The sequence below is a fragment of the Camelus ferus genome, chromosome 12 (genome assembly GCF_009834535.1).
Source record: "Camelus ferus isolate YT-003-E chromosome 12, BCGSAC_Cfer_1.0, whole genome shotgun sequence".
Lineage (NCBI taxonomy): Eukaryota > Metazoa > Chordata > Mammalia > Artiodactyla > Camelidae > Camelus > Camelus ferus.
This window is the reverse complement of record NC_045707.1, coordinates 24,024,009-24,041,053: the sequence shown is the minus strand read 5'-3', so window position 1 is coordinate 24,041,053 and position 17,045 is coordinate 24,024,009. Positions and strand designations below refer to the sequence as shown.

Genomic DNA, 17,045 nt, shown 5'->3' with positions numbered 1-17,045 from the left:
CCCTTTTTGCAGGAATCACCTTCCCTTACTCTTCCTGTTGTGTGCAGTCTCCCCTAAGGGTCTTAACAATGTAAACAACATAAGAAAACAAATCCATGAACAAATTGAGAGGGAACTACTTTTTCCTTGGCCCCCATACAACTCTGGAAATCAGAGTTCATCTTTTATCATTTACCTAAACATTTGCTTTAAAAAAAAGTATACGAGCATGTGAATCATATGTGTATCTTTAAAAGAGTAAATCAGAGTAACCTACCAACACCACACAGTAATAGTAAATTATTTTCAGAATTTTGATACAGATCAGGACATCTGGCACTAGAAAGTTTCCCTTTAAAAATGTAAACATGCTGATTTTATTTTATCCAACAACACGCCCTTGTGCTTGAAGTAATTGTAATACATTCTGTATTTCTAAAAAACGCCTGACGTGCTTTGCTTCGCGTCACTTCCAGCATTCGCTGCCCTTGCCGAGAGTGAGGGGGACAGGAGCGAAAGAAACAGTAAATATTACCCTTAACTGGTATCGTAAGTAAACAACAGCCAAATGATGACGTGAAATCCCAAATTCTGTGTAGATGTTTAGGCTCTTAAAAAGCCGACATTAAAATTCTGAAAATAATTTACTTTTGTTATTTGTTGTTCATAAGTTGTGAGAGAAGACAGTTTTTAGCTCCAATTTGAATACATTTACAGGCGAGGTTTTATGCCGGGCAAAGTCTAATTTCATGTCAGAGATTAAGAGCATGATTTGTCATTTCAGAGACACCATCATTTCTGCGGCCCCTGTTAGATCGAACTGTGACCAAGGGGGAAACAGCCGTCCTGCAGTGCATCGCGGGAGGGAGCCCTCCTCCCAGGCTGAACTGGACCAAGGATGACAGCCCTTTGGTGGTCACTGAAAGGCACTTTTTTGCAGCAGGCAACCAGCTGCTAATCATTGTGGACTCCGATGTCAGCGATGCCGGGAAGTACACGTGTGAAATGTCTAACACCCTGGGCACTGAGAGAGGCCACTTGCGCCTCAGTGTGATCCCCACCCCCACCTGCGACTCCCCCCAGATGACGGCCTCGTCGCTGGACGATGACAGATGGGCCACCGTGGGCATCGTGATCATAGCGGTGGTTTGCTGTGTGGTGGGCACGTCGCTTGTGTGGGTGGTCATCATCTACCACACCCGGCGGAGGAACGAGGACTGCAGCATCACCAACACAGGTGTTAGACGGCAGCCTGGCGCAGGGTGCGGGGTCGTGTGTGTGTGTGTGTGTGTGTGTGTTTGCACGGTCCTGCCGTGATTTCCTCCTGGAGTGTGTGTCTTGCAACCTGAGGCCGTGTCACAGGGGTGATTCATTTGTTTCAAGCTGCAGAGCTACGGTTAGCTCCAGGCAACACACCCTAGCCCAAAACAAAGCTGATGGTTACAGATGAGTGCTTTTTGTTACAACCTCATCAGAGTATCCTGTTGGCTCTCAGAGTCAGTCCAAATCACGGCGTAAACCCATCTGACAGGATGGCGACGGAGGTCCAGGAACAGCCCTGCAGTCGTGAGGCTTGTCCTGGGCCCTTGTGTTTTGTTTTGTCACGTGCTACTGCATATGCGCATGTGTGTGTGTGCAGGTATCTGGTACGGTGGGAGCGGAGCTTTGACCTAGATGTGCAAACTCCTATATCGATGACTAATACTAAGGCAGGGATGTGGCAGAAATCAAGCTTAAATCAAGAGCTTGGATGCGATCCCACGAAAATGGCCACGCCTCTGTCTGTGTAAACATCTGTTGTGTTTGAAATGCGGGAGGGGTGTCCCACAAGCTGTAGAGGAGAAGGTGGGCGCGGGTTCGCCTTAGCCCAGTACTGCTCAGTCAGGACGGGTTTGCACGAGCAGGTTGATTGGACCTGAACAGAAAACTAAACAGTGCAAACGTTCATTGGGGAAGCCTATGTGGCAGTTACGATCCGTCTCGGTTAACAGAATGCTGTTGTTTGGTTGCAGATGAGACCAACTTGCCGGCTGACATCCCTAGTTACTTGTCATCTCAGGGAACGCTAGCCGACAGACAGGATGGGTACGTCTCCTCAGAAAGTGGGAGCCACCACCAGTTCGTCACTCCTTCAGGAGGCGCGTTTTTCTTACCACAACATGACAGTAATGGTATGTGTTTAAAACGAACATGGGCTGCGGTTGTTTTGAAATAGCCCGATGGAAAGGTCCAATATAATCTTAATTTTCACAAGAAGTTGATACACTTGTATATTTGGAGCCTGGCCGAAGATCACTAGCAAAGCTGACGTGAAATAGGTGTATGCCTTTCTCTTACACACTGGAAAAATCTTTGTTTCCAGCAATTAAAAGAAGAGAAACAGGCTAAGTAAATTCAGTTCCTCCACGCGACATGATATGTCCTTTACGTTGTGAATGTTCTCTGGCCCTGAATGTTCTTCTTAAACGGCGTTCAGCTGGTTTCATGCGTGGTCTTAAAAGTCAGACGACTTAAGATCATCCTGTAGAGACATCTAACTGACTGCCGCGTGAAGAACTGTGCGGTTTGAAGCGTGGTGAGGAGGAGGTGACGCAAGTGCATCAGCCGGTTCAGGGCCCTCTGCTCACGCTCCCCGTGTGTCCTGGGCAGTTGCGATCCTTCCCGCTCAGGGTGTTGTGAACACTGGATAGGATGATAGTGGGGGGCCAGCTGGTGCTGGGCACAGATTAAGGGCTCAACACGTGGAAGCTGGTGACGTTTTAAAACATTTTACTGTCTTCCCACAAGCACTGGTTGAGTGGTCTGTGGCCAACTCTGTAGCTGGGATGAAAGAATGTCTGTCTTCAGTTTCACCGTTTAGTCAGTAATGAGACAAAACCCTCAACGAGGAGTCGCGAAGTGCTTGGCAGGGCAGTGGTGGAGGGTATAAACACAGGAGAGAAGATGGGAACATACAAGCAGGTGGTCTGTGAGATTTATTTGGTTGCAAGAACTGAGGCCCTAAGCTCATTCAGATGGAGCAGGGTTGACCAAAAATTCGTTTACAAACACCTAAGGGACAGAGCTGGAGCAGAACAGCGCCGCGCTGCCGGGATGCTGGGGCCGGGCTGGACTGGGCTCTCGGAGCAGCCCTCGAGGCCCCGGGCGTTGCCGAGTCACGTTCTGGCTGTTTGCTTCTTGCCAAGACCCCCGACTGCCCGGCCCCTGCTGCCCGGACACGTGGTCTGTCACCGCAGCTACACCCTCACGATAGCCCTTGTCCTTCCAATGCTGTGTCTGTGCCCACCCGGCATGTCGTTTCTGGGTGGTTGAGCTCAGGCACTCAGGATAGGAATTTGGTTTTTTTTGGCTGAGCTCATCTTTGAGCTGGGCACTAAAGGTCATTGGTTAGGCGCCAGTCCCTCATCCTGGTCCTCAGTGACCTTCTGGAGAAAGGGGCAGTGCTGGCGGCATCATGCGGTCCAGACCATGGCTGCTGTGGCCACAGTCTCCGTACGCAGATCGGGTTCTCTTGGAAACCAGGAGACGCCAGCAGCCAGGTTAACACATCCAGCGCAGTAGCTAATCAAGTCCCCTTTTAGTAAAATATCACAGATTTACTCAGTTACTAAGCCGTAGGCCTCAGTACATTTGGAAAAACTCTACCATTAGTTTCTGCCATTTTATCTTTTATGTGGTATTCTGTCTAAACTTTTCATCTATACGTATGGAAAATGTCAAAAGTGGAGAGAATGTGGAGTGATACTTGAACAAAATTAGCACAGTGACTAAGATGTGTGTTTTCAAGGGCCATGCCACATTGACAACAGCAGCGAAGCTGATGTGGAAGCTGCCACAGACCCGTTCCTTTGTCCCTTCTTGGGACCCGCAGGCCCTGTGTATCTGAAGGGGAGTGTGTACTGCTCAGACCCTTTCGAAGCCTACCATCCAGGTACGTGGTTCTCTTATCTGGAGGGGATTTTATTTCCTGGTTGGGCTTCCGGAATCACTCACTCTGTCCCCGGAATGTTGTCCCCACATTACCAAGGTTGCGGTCCCGACCCGAGGACAGCTTTAATGGACCACTGCGAGCCCAGTTACGTAAAGCAGAAGGAGTGCTGCCCATGTCCTCAGCCTTCGGAAGAGCCCTGCGAGCAGAGTGTGGGTGACTTAGGGTGGCCTTCCCGTGTGAGGAGGGTGCTCGCCTCTCCTCTCTCCCAGCGCGAGGGGCCCGGAACGAACACCTTAAGTCTCAACAAGTCTTCTGTAGACTTCGGCGCAGGCCCAGAGCCAGCGTCACTTACTCTGAGCAGTTCTTTCCTGGGTAAGTTTATGCAGCTACTAGACACCCTGACTCAGCACCCACATTCCCAGTTGCACAGGCGAGGGCAGTAGAGAGCTTTGAAGGCCAGACTGCTGAAAATGGTTTTCGGTGGCGGTGTTTTTTTTTTTTAATGATGCCGTCATGATAGCCAGTTAGTTAGTATACATGTTTCTAAAAGCAAAGGCAGACTTTTAATGGCGCTTTTACCTGACTATGTATTTAGTCGCGCGCTGAGCCTCAGGGACTCTCTGGGCAGCGCTGTGTGTGGCATCGTCCAGAAGACAAGAGATCTGCAAGCGGCTTAGGCGCCCCGCTGGTCAGCCGTGCGGAAAAAGCGGTGTGGGGCTGCAGCAGTCTCTGGGGTGGGGTTGCGTGCGCGGCACGATTGTGGCTGGGGGTGTCTGGTGGCTTATGACTGAGCCCACAGCTGAAGAGTAGACCGCGTCCTACCTGGCAATGCCTGCCCGTCAGCCAAGCTGGACCACCTCCTGCGAAGGAGGCCTGTCAGTGCCTTGAAGCCCTGGGTGGTGCTGGGAGACACGGGCTGGCCCCGAGATTCCGTTGTGGATTTTTCAGTCTAGTGCGTGGGGATGATGGGGTGGAAGAACTGAGATCATCTTTTCGCTGCATGGAAATATGGAAAAATGAACCACAACATTTAGGAAAAAAATAGAATTTTAAGATATTTTACTCAGCTTTTAAGAAATGCCTTGCTTTGTCATGGTATAATTATTTAATGTTCCTTTTTGAAAAGTGAAAATATCGTATATGACTGAGGCAAAAATTTGAGTCAATGGAGTAATTAATTTGCTACTAAAGAAGAAAGGGCAAGACATAAGGATTATTTTGAAAGAAATGTTCTACATTCAGGCAGCAGTTTACTTGTGCATAACTATCCCAGTGTCCTTTGTGGAGAATTGTGGGCTCTCAGTAAAGCTAGGATTTGGGAGAACTTCTGTTACAGAATATCATGCTCAACGGTTAGTGTTACTGTAGGTCATGAGACGTGGTCAAGAATGGATGCTTGTATTCAGTGGGTGTACACTTAAGAGGGGTGCAGGTGCCCCCAGCTCCTTTCTGTAAGGTCTCTCTCCACAGCACGGACACGTACGTCCACCAGAGTGCCCTAACGCGGGCTCGTGCGAAGCCCATACGGTATTCACATTCACAGGCTGAGGTGCTCCTGCACTTGAAACCCATTTTGCTGAGTTACATGTTAACAGCGGGACCCGAGTGCTCAAGGGGTTTCTTTCTTGCAGGAACATTTGGAAAGCCTCTGAGGAGACCTCGCATGGATGCCTTTCCAAGCCCTGGACGGTCATCGGATTGTCCGCCAAGAGCCTTTCACTTGAAAGCTCGCTCTTCCCCGAGCCTGGACTGTGAGTCAGAGGAAGAGGGGAGAGAAAGGACAGATTTTCAGCAAGAAAAGCACACACGTACCTATAAACAGACCTTAGAAAACCACAGGACTTCAAATTTCCAGTCTTATGACTTGGACACATAGACTGAATGGGACCAAAGAAGAGTTCTGACTTACTACCTCAAGTGGACTTCTATTTAAAAGAGAGAGAATTCTATGTTTTTAAATGGAGTTACGAATTTTAAAAGGGTAAAATGTCTTATTTATACAGAGGGACCAAAATTACAAAAAGTTATAAAAATTTTATACTGGGAGTAACTTTCATATAAGAATACCTTTTAAAACTATTTTACTATTTTATAACTTTGCTTTATGCAAAAAAAAGTCTTATGTAAATTAATGGTATAAATCCATGACTATTTTATGTATTTTTATAATGCCAGATTTCTTTTTATTGAAAATGAGTACTAAAGCATTTTAAACAATACCTGTCTTGTACGCGTTTTGAATAGAAGTCACTTCATTTTCTTTTGCACGTTACATTCATTAAAATGTGTCATTTTTATCCCAAGTCGCATCTTCGTAATAACAATTTTTATTGTTTTCAATAGATTTTAGGCTTAATTACTTCATATTATCATGTCTCATATTGATGAAAATTATATTCAGGACATTAAAATATGAGCAAAAAATGATCATTCTGTGTACCCCCCAGGGCTATTGTAATAAGGCTCAAATCAGGTTAGGATGTGTGAAAGCACATTGTAAACGAGGAGGAGCTACAAGGACCAGAAGGTGCATTGCTCTATTTCTGACTCTGCAGACAAAAAGATGGGTTGTTGTAGGCTCGTGTAATGTAGTACAACCGTTGTTTAAATCATTGCTCAAACCCTGTTTCCTTCATTATAATAATGCCTTACGTGGTCTAATTCTTTGTGCTTTTCCAAATAGTTTCACACCCACCATCCTTAATTATACCAAGAATGGCTTATGGCACATTTATGTAGTAGAAATGCCTACCGCAGACACGGGTTTTGATCCAGTGTTGCAGGTTTTAATGGCATGCTGCTAGAAGTCTTTGCTGTTCCTGTTGATTTTCTGCTGGACGAGCAGTTCTTTACCAAAAAGGTACTCTTAAGCTATTTTGCAGCATTCTTTAAGAATTCAGATATTTTCCCAATTTGTTCATTGCAGCTCTCCTTGTTAAACACTGAGTATCCAATCTGTTACTTAAACAATGATTTACATTATTTCATTTAAGCTATGTTCACGTGAAAATGTTATGACATGAGTGGCATATATATACACAGACACACAGACACACACACACACAAAGAATATCGTCATTTTCAAAAAGAAGTGACATAGTTTGAAGTAATTAAATGAGACAAACGATTAAGTTTAGTAACTTAGTAAAACTTTTTTGTTTTGATTTGGTTTTTTTGGTAAATCCTTGTTCATCTATCTGTAGTTTAAAGAAAAACTCCCTAGGCCCAAGATAAAATTGGGCTGGAAGAAGTTAACAGAGTACATTAAACTTTACAATCTACTGACCTGTTGAAGGTGTGAATTGATGTCATTGTCAGGTCTTTGAACTAAACTGAAAGCATTTATCAGAAAAGCAGGCTCTCCTCAGAGGATGTGCTGGGGTCACATTTTTTCCTGCCTGGTGAATTTAGAGCTTCGTTGTTTGTGGGCCAGCAGCCTGGAACCCAGATTGCAGAAAGATTTCCCTCCTTAATTTAGACACCGGAGTCCAGGCAGGAAGTCGATCCTTCCCGGGACCACCAGTGACTAAGTGCAGAGAAGTGATTTCGTGTGCTTTGGCTTTATCCTATTGCCAGATTTTCAAAATCGTGTTAATTTGTCTTCATTATTGCTGCATGTGATGCTGCATCGATAAGGGGTCTGCTCCATGATTATGAACTTCTTTTAAAGGACTTGAAGTTTTCCAGCATGAAGGTTTTAAATCATTAACTCCTGAAATTCAAAACTTAGGTTGACTGTGCATTGACGTGGTTTTTCCCTTTTACTCTGCTTGTGGGCTGAAATGTATGGACTGCATGTAATCGTAGCTGTGTGGAGAAACAGCAGGAGCTTAACTTCTCTGACGTTTGCAGGAAAAGAATCTATATAATTTTGAGACTCCATGTTGAATTAACAAAGTAAATCTAGTAGGTATTAAGATAGCCTAAAATAACATAGACTTAAAAAAATGTAGATAAATATCAACTTGGCTTAGTTATGAGAAGGAATGCTTGAAGTTTTCAGTTTAATCTTTCTGTGCGTTCTGATAGGGGCAGTTCTTTACAATGTATCTTAATAGATGTTCACACAACTTTTGTATCTTTTTTCTCAATTCCACTATTGACACTAAATGATGGGCTATTTACTGTGTGTAATCTTACCTGTTTTTTGAGATACTGGGAAAGAAATATTCCTTAATTGTGGCAGGCAACATTTTACAAAAATTAAATATCTGTGGGACAGCACCATTTATTTTCACAGTGTTTCTACAGAAAGAAACCGAAAGTTATTTCTCAGAATAAAGCCAATGGTAGGTACCATTTTAAAAACTCAATAGAAAAAAGAAGGAGTGATTTGGTGTTTGTACATACTTGAGAGCTTTTTTTTTTTTTTTTTACTCCTTTTGATTTAATATAGGAAGTAATTGATAACCAATATTACAATGGATCTGCTACCCTGGTGTTTTTCAAAGAGAATGAGAACCAAATGTCGTTGCAAAATGCCTGCTCTGTCCCTCCTGCTCTTGGAATCTGCAGTGACTGGACTTGTGTAATGTATAATTTAACACTCAATATTTTTTAAGACAGCATTCTATTAACATTGAATAACACAATGTCCTGCCAAAAAAGCTATTAGAGTCTTCAAAGAGGGGAACAGTTTCTTCATGAATTGAAATTTCAGTATTTCAGAAATATCCCATTACCAGAACGTATCTTTTCTGTGGGGCATTTCTTTAACCAACGTATAATTAGAGAGAACCGAAACAAGCTTGAGAGGTTGCAGCTTTGCCCTAAATTCACATAGTGGTTCTTTGGTAGATATTTTCTTTTAACAGAGAAGAGGATTTCCCCACGTATACTTACTGAATTATCTCAAGTTATCCCAATATTGGGCGCCATTTATTTTTTGCTTTTTGTTTTGAGAAATCTGATACTGGTAGCGTGTCTTTTAATGAAGAGGCTTGATTTTACCTGAGGTATATTATCAAGGTACAGCATACGTGGAAGTCTATATTATGGATTGAAAGGTATACAATTTATCGAACACATTTTAAAATTACAGAAATCCTAAGTTCTCCCACTCCTGCTCTCTTTAGTATCAAGGATCTGAATTCTGTATCTTGAGTTTCATATCCTACCATATAATGATTGATAGGAACACAAGAAATTATAGCTAATATTCACATGTACCTTTTTATTAGAATTACATTTTTTAATTTAAAGAATTTTTGAGAATGCATTTTAAAGAAAAAAGCAAAGCGATTCATAACTGTTACAATTTCCTTTTTGGATTTCTTCTATAATTTTTTTCATGTATCTTTATTGGGTTTCATGGTTGATTTTGTCTTTTAACAAGTTTAAAACTTTTTTAAAAATCATGTTTGAGTATAACACCTAGTGCCATCATGAGATTATTGATACTGTTCTGGCAGTTACTTTAGTATCTCTGCATATGGCTATGTTTTGATCTATCTACAACTCAGAGCTGAAATTTTTTTTTATTTTATTTTTTTTTTTTTTTTTTTTGGTGGCAGCTGGTTTATTAAGCTGTGCCTTAGTATAGGCGCTGGGACTTGCCCATGGTGCTCTTAATGTACAAAGCCCGGACATTCTGCCAATTTTTCTTGAATAATGACACCAGGAAATTGACAGCTAAGTGGATGTTATACACAAGCTCATCATTGTCATTTTCACATGGCCAACAGCCACTGCCAGACACAGCACCTTCTTCATCTGGAACTTGACTGTGGACTTCACTTCGTCAGCTTTGGCCACCACATTCTCATTGTGGGCCAGCAAGGAAGGGAACTTGCCAGCCTTATTCAGACCTGGGCCCACGATTCTTGGGATCTGCTTGATCAGAGACTCTGAAGCCAAAAAGGCATCGTACTTCTTGGCCAGCTTCTTAACTAGTTTCTTATTCTTGTTGAGCTTCTTCAGAGCCTCGATGTCCATGTGGGGGATATCCACAGCCTTGGCCTCATCACAGTGCCGCTGGTCCCCCAGAACACATGCGGAGAGCTTGGGGCGGGGAGTGGACTTCCGCCTGACGGTGCCCGAGAAGCGTTTGTCCTTCTGAGTGTCGTAGTTCTTCAGGCTGATCTGAAGTTCCACTGTCTCCAAAAACTTCCGGCACTTGTGCTGGTTCCCGTGCAGGACTTCCCACACCGCCTCATACAGGGTGTCACGGGAGACCTTGCCGCTCACGATGCCTTGCCCCGCGATAGCCGGAAAAGAGCCAGAGTTGAAATTTGGTAACAATACACTATCAGTTGTCAAAGTTTTTTTTAATACCCTTCACTGTATGTTAGGTATAGGTGGTGTGAAACGAGTAAAATGATCCTTGTCCCATCTGCCAGTGGGGCAGGAAGCAGGTTCATAAATAAACGTTTATGATGCGTTGCGTCAAGTGCTGCAGTCTAGCAGGGCGCCCGTAACGGGCGCTGGTTTGTCTAATTCTGACTGAACTATCTAGACGTGTTACGTGCGCTTCACTCAGCGTGCCCTGGAACAAGCTGGTTTTCCCCCTGTTACCCAGTGTCCCCAGACGGTTCCAGGTCTGCGACTCCCTTTCTTGTTCCATCATCCGTCAGTCATCACCATTCCTGTTGTTTTGCACCTGAGTTTTCTTGAGGCTGTTTTTATCTTCCCTCTTCATCTCACTGCCGCAGCCAAGTTCAGACCCTTCTCCATCTCTTGCAGTGGTGTCTTGTCCTTGTCTCTCAACGCAAGTCATTGTTTCACTGTTACCAGAATGATTTTTCTAAAATAGATCTGATTGGTCACTTTCCTGCTTTAAAATCTTTGATGACTAAATCTTCAATCTTAGTTACAATACATAAGACCTTTCACATACTGATCCCAGCCCACCCTTCAAACCACCCCCACCCGAACTTTTGTGCAGTCCCCATAACCAGCCCCTATGCAGCTCTGTGGCTTTATTTTGACATGTACATCTTGGAGTTAGAATTTGGTAACAATACTGTCAGTCGTCTTTGTGTTTTCTCATCTATGGTTCAGCAAACATTTTTTTTCAGTGGCTACTATGCTAGGCACTGTCTTAGATGCTGGAGCTGTAACACCATTAAAAACAAACATTCTTCCCCCGAGAAGCTCCTAGACAAATGACAGAATCAGGACCCTGGGATGTTTTCTCTCTCGTCTGGCAGAATCCAGCCCCTTTTTCAAAACCAAGCCTTTCCTTTCACTCCAAACGTAGCAACTTCTTCTCATAGGGCTTCCTCTGAACCTCTGTGAGAAAAACCGTAGGGAAGCTGTTAATTGCAAAGCCAGCTGTGATGTCATCGTGTGAGAAATGCTAAGAACAATTAACCTGTAGGTCAACAGGACATCTAGGAAGGAACAAAGTAACTCAAAAGATCAGTGGGTTTTTTTTTAAAAACAATCACCGGATAATTTGTTCCAGCACTTAGCAGGAAAATCAACTCATGTTCAGTCGGCTAAAGGTAAACAGGTGGCCAGGTGTGTCAACAGATTTTTTTCCTGTGGCTGCCTCGCTGCTCTCCATTTCTCAGCCACCTTAGGGTTAGGAGTGTCTATAACTATAGGACCCTTCTGTCCAGTGGAATGTGAGCAGAGGTGTTGTGTGCCACTTTCGGATCTGGTCTGCCAAGCCTTCACACACACACACACCCCTCTGCGCCCTCTTCCTGCAGCTGTCTGGTGGGAAAGCCATGGCCCAGAGCTGCTCTCCCTTGACCACCCTCTGCAAGAGCCTGCCAGGTCTCTAAATGACCGTGTGCAATGTGGCCTCCCCACCCACCTGGAATAGCTGCTTCGAAGCCCTACTGGAGTGAGGAAAAAGTGTTTATAGCACTCGAACACTGTATTTTGGGTGTGCATTTTATAGCAGTCCGTCCTGCCCCCTCTTGAAAGTCATTTTAATGTGAAGAATGGCCCACGATGCCCACTGTTCTTCATTTATTTTTTAGGCTCTCTTTTATTTGTGTGTGTGTGTGTGTGTGTGTGTATATAATTGAAGTATAGTTAGTTTACATCTTGTGTCAATTTCTGGTGTACAGCATAATGCTCAGTCGTACGTGAACATACATACATTCGTTTTCATATTCTTTTTCACCGTATGTTACTACAAGATATTTAATAGTTTCTGGTGCTATACAGTATGAACTTGTTATTTATCTATTTTATATATAGTTAGTTTCTACAAATCTTCAACTCCCAATTTACCCCTTCCCACCCACTTTCCCCCCTGGTAACCATAAGTTTGTTTTCTCTGTAAGTCTGTTTCTATTTTGTAAATAAGTTCGTTTGTCTTTTTTTTTTTTTTTTTTTAGACCCCTCATATAGGTGATATCGTATGGTATTTTTCTTTCTCTTTTTGTCTTATTTCACTTATAATGACAATCTCCAGATCCATCCATGTTGCTGCAAATGGCATTATTTTTTACAGCTGAGTAGTATTACATTGTATAAATGTACCACAACTTCTTTATCCAGTCACCTGTTGATGGACATTTAGGTTGTTTCCATGTCTTGGCTGTTGTAAATAGTGTGAAATTCATACAACTTAATAAGAAAAAAAAAACCCAATCCAAAAATGGGCAGAGAACCTAAACAAGCAATTCTCCAATGAAGACAAATAGCCAATAGGCACATGAAAAAAATGCTCAGTATCACTAATTATCAGAGAAATGCAAATAAAACCTACAATGAGGTATCACCTCACACCAGTCAGAATGGCCATCTTTCAAAAGTCCACAAGCAATAAACGCTGGAGAGGGTGTGGAGAAAAGGGAACCCTCCTACACTATTGGTAGGAATGTAGTTTGGTGAAGCCACTATGGAAAACGGTATGGAGATTCCTCAAAAGACTAAAAACAGACTTACCATATGATCCAGCAATCCCGCTCCTGGGCACATATCCAGAGGGAACCTTAATTCTAAAAGCTACATGCACCCCAACATTCATAAGCTCCCTTTTTAAAATGAACAGCTTGGCTTCAGTGGCCAACCCTACCACTGACGCCAGGTTCTGGCAGATCAGGAAGACTGACCCTCACTTTTGGTGACTGAAAGTCCTCTTGCAGAAGTACATCCTGAAGTTACTTCAGCATCCTGTTTCCCTCTTGGACACGGACACAGTTTTCAAGGATGTTTGTCTAATGTATTTGGTCACCAGGATCTTTGCACCTGTGTTTCAAAAACTCTCAACTCCTAACAACAGAGCACCAGCAATGTGATAGGCTCTCAGGATCTTGGAAATGAAGGCGACGTGGCCAGGACCCTGGAAGGAGTCTGCTCTTGAGGGAGGCACACTCACATTGGATGATGATTTTCTCATGGTAAAAATCGTAATTAAAGATACTCACATGATCAGTTCATTAGTGGGCATGATTTGCCCTTCCTAGGTAGGACACAGCTGACACCCAAAGGTAAAAAGTGCTGTTGTCCAGATGGCATAGGTCCTCTGAGTGGCTTTGTAATTTACACGAGGCCACTCTTTTGGTCTCTTTCACTGAAGCTCCTTCCACAACCAACTCCTTAAAAATAGCTCAGTCGTGGAGTGCGTGCTTAGCATGCCCAGGGTCCTGGGTTCAATCCCCAGTACCTCCATTAAAATAAATGAACCTAATAATCCTCCCCCAACAACAACAAAAACTTTTTTAAAGTTTCTTCAAAAAAATAAATAAAAACAATGTTGCTCAGGGCTTCACCTGAAGTGCCTAAAGCCAATCCATTCTACACCAACTTAACTTTTTATTTGCTTGGTGTATCTTATCTAATCTTGTCATTTTCAGTCTTTCTGTGTGATTTTTAAAGTATGGTTTTAGTTACCTGAGGTGTCTAAAGTGATCCAGTTCATAGATACAGTAAGTAGAATGGTGGTTACCAAGAGCAGGGGTTGGGGACAACACGGGAGTCCTTGTCTAACATGTAGAGTTTCAGATTTATGAGATGAAAAAGTTCTGGCTTCACAACCATGTGAATACACTTATAACACTACTGACGCATACACTTAAAATGGTTAAGATGGTAAGTTTTATGTTGTCTTTTTTTTATATAATAATGAAAAAATGTTATAATCAGAATGTACCTGAAAATTTTCTCAACATGGTATTCTGTAGTTTTTAATAGAGAAGTTCAAGCTGTTACCATTTCAGATAGCTAACATATTTGGAATCATTCCTGCCATTTTATTTTGTTCTGTTTCCTATCTTTTTCTGTGCTTTCTTCACTTCTCCCCTTCCTAACTTCTGTTACATTGATGCAATATTCCTTGTTTATTTTTATTTTCCTTCTTGGGTTTTTTTTTTTTTTTCTTTCATTCTTTGGGAAGTTACCACTAAAATTTTGACGTGTTTCTCTCTCTCTCTCTCTTTTCCTTCTTTTTTCCTGGCAAAAGGTGAAGCTTTTCTGTCCTCTCAAACAAGGTAATAACTTAAACCCATTTTTCCTGCACACTGAGTTCCCACCACTTCCTTTCACCCACACCATCTCTGCTGATGTTTCCAGATTCTTTTTGCATAATTTGTAGACTGTCCAACAGATTTTACCATCCCTTTAATCATTTTTGTTTTCATATTTAATTTCATTAATTTTGGCTCATTTTTCCTTTCGATGAACTGTATTATTTGAGAATTCTTTTAACCTGTTGAAAGCTACATTTTCATGGTTTTCATGGGTCTAACGGTGTCTTCATCTTTGCCCTCACTCTTGAATGATGGTTCAGCTTAGTATACAGTGTTAAATGGATGGCAGTTGTCCCCTAGCATTTCAAAAATATTACTCCGTTGTCTTCCAGAATCACTTGTTGAGGTCGATTCCAAGCAGAACTGTCTTCCTTTTGCTGCCGTCTCACCTTTTCTCTCCGGTAGCTTTTAATACTTTTCGCTGTATCTTTCATGCTTGTCGGTTTCATTGTGATGGGTCTAGATGTGGGTTTATTTCTATTTAACTTCTCTGACACTAAGGATCCACTTTTAATTGGAAGATTCACGTCTTCAATTCTGAAAAATTATTTTTTAGAAAACTGCTTATCTGTCTTTCTGTTCGTTTTTGAATTCTTAAATTCCTTTAAAGTGTGTTTTGGAGCCTTACATAACCCTTCATATTTTTTATTTGCTCTCCTTCTGTGTTCTTTTTCGGAGCAAGCTCAGCAGTATCTGAATTCTCTAGTTCTTTAATGACAGTCTAGAAGGTCGTCTTGTTTTTAAAGCTGAGGACTCTATGCATGATTGCTAGTTGTTATGAATTTAGTTGCTTCTTCTAGTTATATCTGCTAGTCTGTGTTTCACAATTTTTTCTGTGTCTCTGAGAATCTTAAACAAAATGATTTCAGAATCACATATAAGTTGTTCCTCTATTTTTATTTTTTCAAGACTGACCCAATCTCCCACTTATATGTTGATTTTGTTGACTCTCTTAGTGCTAGTTTCCTTGGGTGCTTTGGAACTTTGGTTTGCAGGTTTATAATTCTTTGCTTCTTTTAGGACCACTTTTCCCTCTATAATTGTTTTACAGTTGTCCTGGGGGCGCTGCTGGACCTCTAGTCCAGAAGGAGGTTTTACATTAGAAGCTAGACCTGATTTGGGGCGCTTACCCGGTTCAGCCCCGGGAGCCAGCAGGCAGCGGGCTTTAGGTTCAGCCCGCCCCTTAGAGGCGCTGCAGGCGCACAGGTCGGCAGACGCCTTAGACCCGGCCAGCGGTCACTGCCTTCCCCATCGCGTCTCACAGGTGCAGAGCCCTGCCCGGCGTCCAGTGCCATGCAGTGAGCCTGGCTTCGTTCCCTGTGACACCTGGGAACTTCTGACTCTTAGTCATGCTTCTGGTTTTTCTCTGCCATGTTTCTGACTTAAAGCTTAATAGAATTGTGACTTTAGCCTCTGTGACTGCTGTGTGTTGCTTTTTTTGTTCCTTGAGTCTGGTCAACAGACGTGTTTGTGTCGCTTTTGAGTGTCACTATGTTGTGTGTGTGTGTGAGTGTATACACACACATTTGTGTATATATATCTCCATGTATACATAGGTGTTTATATTTCTGGGTGAAAACTAAAGCAAGCAATCATGTCCTCCTGGCCAGAAACCATCTTCTAATTAAAGTTGGAAGCGACTGTGAGGGAGAAACCAAAGACAATACCAGAGCTCAAGCTTTCGTGATCAGACGGACAGTGTCCCTGTTCACCGAGACACAGAACATGGCGAGTGTGGAGAGAGACGGTGATACATTTTATTTTGTACAATTTGAGGAACTTATTAGAAGACCAAGTGGAAATTTCAGTCGGCTGTTAGGAGAGCATCCAGCTCTGAAGAGCAAAGCTGCTCCTGGTGAAGCGACGGGAATCGGCAGCGTGCGCGTTGGTCTAGGTCCTGGGCGGCTCTGAGGTGAAGGATGTTTGCAGAGCGAGTCAGCAGGAGAGCCAGAGGCACAGGGGGCACACAGATGACGTGGGATTAGCAACGAAGCCCGAAAAGAGTTTTCAGGAAGGTAAAAGAAAAACAAAGAGCAAAAAGGAGACTTTAAATGCGTAAGCTGCCTACTATTCATTCATTTAATTAACAAACATGCATTGAGCGCTTTTCGGATGTCAAGCAGGAAACACAAGGACAAACAAGATAAGTAGACGTTGCTTCCCCTCCTTGAACTTACTGTGCAGGACACACAAGAAGCAAAATAAATGAGTTAAATATATAGTGTGTTACACAGTGACAAATGCTCGAAAGAAAAAGTGAGGCGAAGAGGTCAGTTGAGTGGTATCAGGGTTGGGGCTAAACTTTGATATGGGGTGGCCAAGAAAACTGACTAACGTTGAGTTGTCTTGAAAAAGTAAGGGGTCCAGCAGTGTTGATATCTGGGGGCAGAACACTCCGCACACAGTGCAAAAATTGCAAGTGGAAAGGTGTTGAAGTAGAAGTACAACCTGGATGGGATGAGTTGGGGGGCAAGGGAGAAAAGAGCAGGAGATGATGCCAGAGAGCTTAACACCGGGGTCAGATCACAGGGCCCAGGGGGCCACTGCAAGGACTGGCCCTTTCTCAGTGGAGCAGGCATAGACCTTGAGGGGCTTTGATCAGAGGGAAGACTTACATGTTACCAGATTCATCTCATGGCTGTGTTGATAATAGTCTAAAGAGGGCACACTGGAAGCAAAGAGACTAATTGTGTGACCATTTTATT

General features: G+C 43.1%; 2 protein-coding genes across 2 annotated transcripts in view; one reads left to right on the top strand and one right to left on the bottom strand.

The window, feature by feature from the left end:
• Positions 1–6,213, top strand: part of LRIG3 (leucine rich repeats and immunoglobulin like domains 3) — a 45,176-nt gene extending 38,963 nt beyond the window's left edge. The window contains exons 15-19 of the mRNA XM_032493251.1: positions 764–1,216; positions 1,992–2,150; positions 3,767–3,910; positions 4,007–4,282; positions 5,542–6,213. Coding sequence (XP_032349142.1) covers positions 764–1,216; positions 1,992–2,150; positions 3,767–3,910; positions 4,007–4,282; positions 5,542–5,786 — 1,277 coding nt within the window. The 3' untranslated portion in view covers positions 5,787–6,213. The remainder of the gene's footprint in view (positions 1–763; positions 1,217–1,991; positions 2,151–3,766; positions 3,911–4,006; positions 4,283–5,541) is intronic.
• A 3,167-nt stretch (positions 6,214–9,380) lies between these two features.
• LOC102515911 (60S ribosomal protein L10a-like) lies at positions 9,381–10,186 on the bottom strand (the record flags this gene model as incomplete). Its single annotated transcript, XM_032493805.1, is given in 2 exon segments — positions 9,381–9,571; positions 9,574–10,186. Coding segments are annotated over 2 exon segments (741 nt in total), but the record flags the coding sequence as incomplete, so codon positions are not given.
• Positions 10,187–17,045: the final 6,859 nt, after the last annotated feature.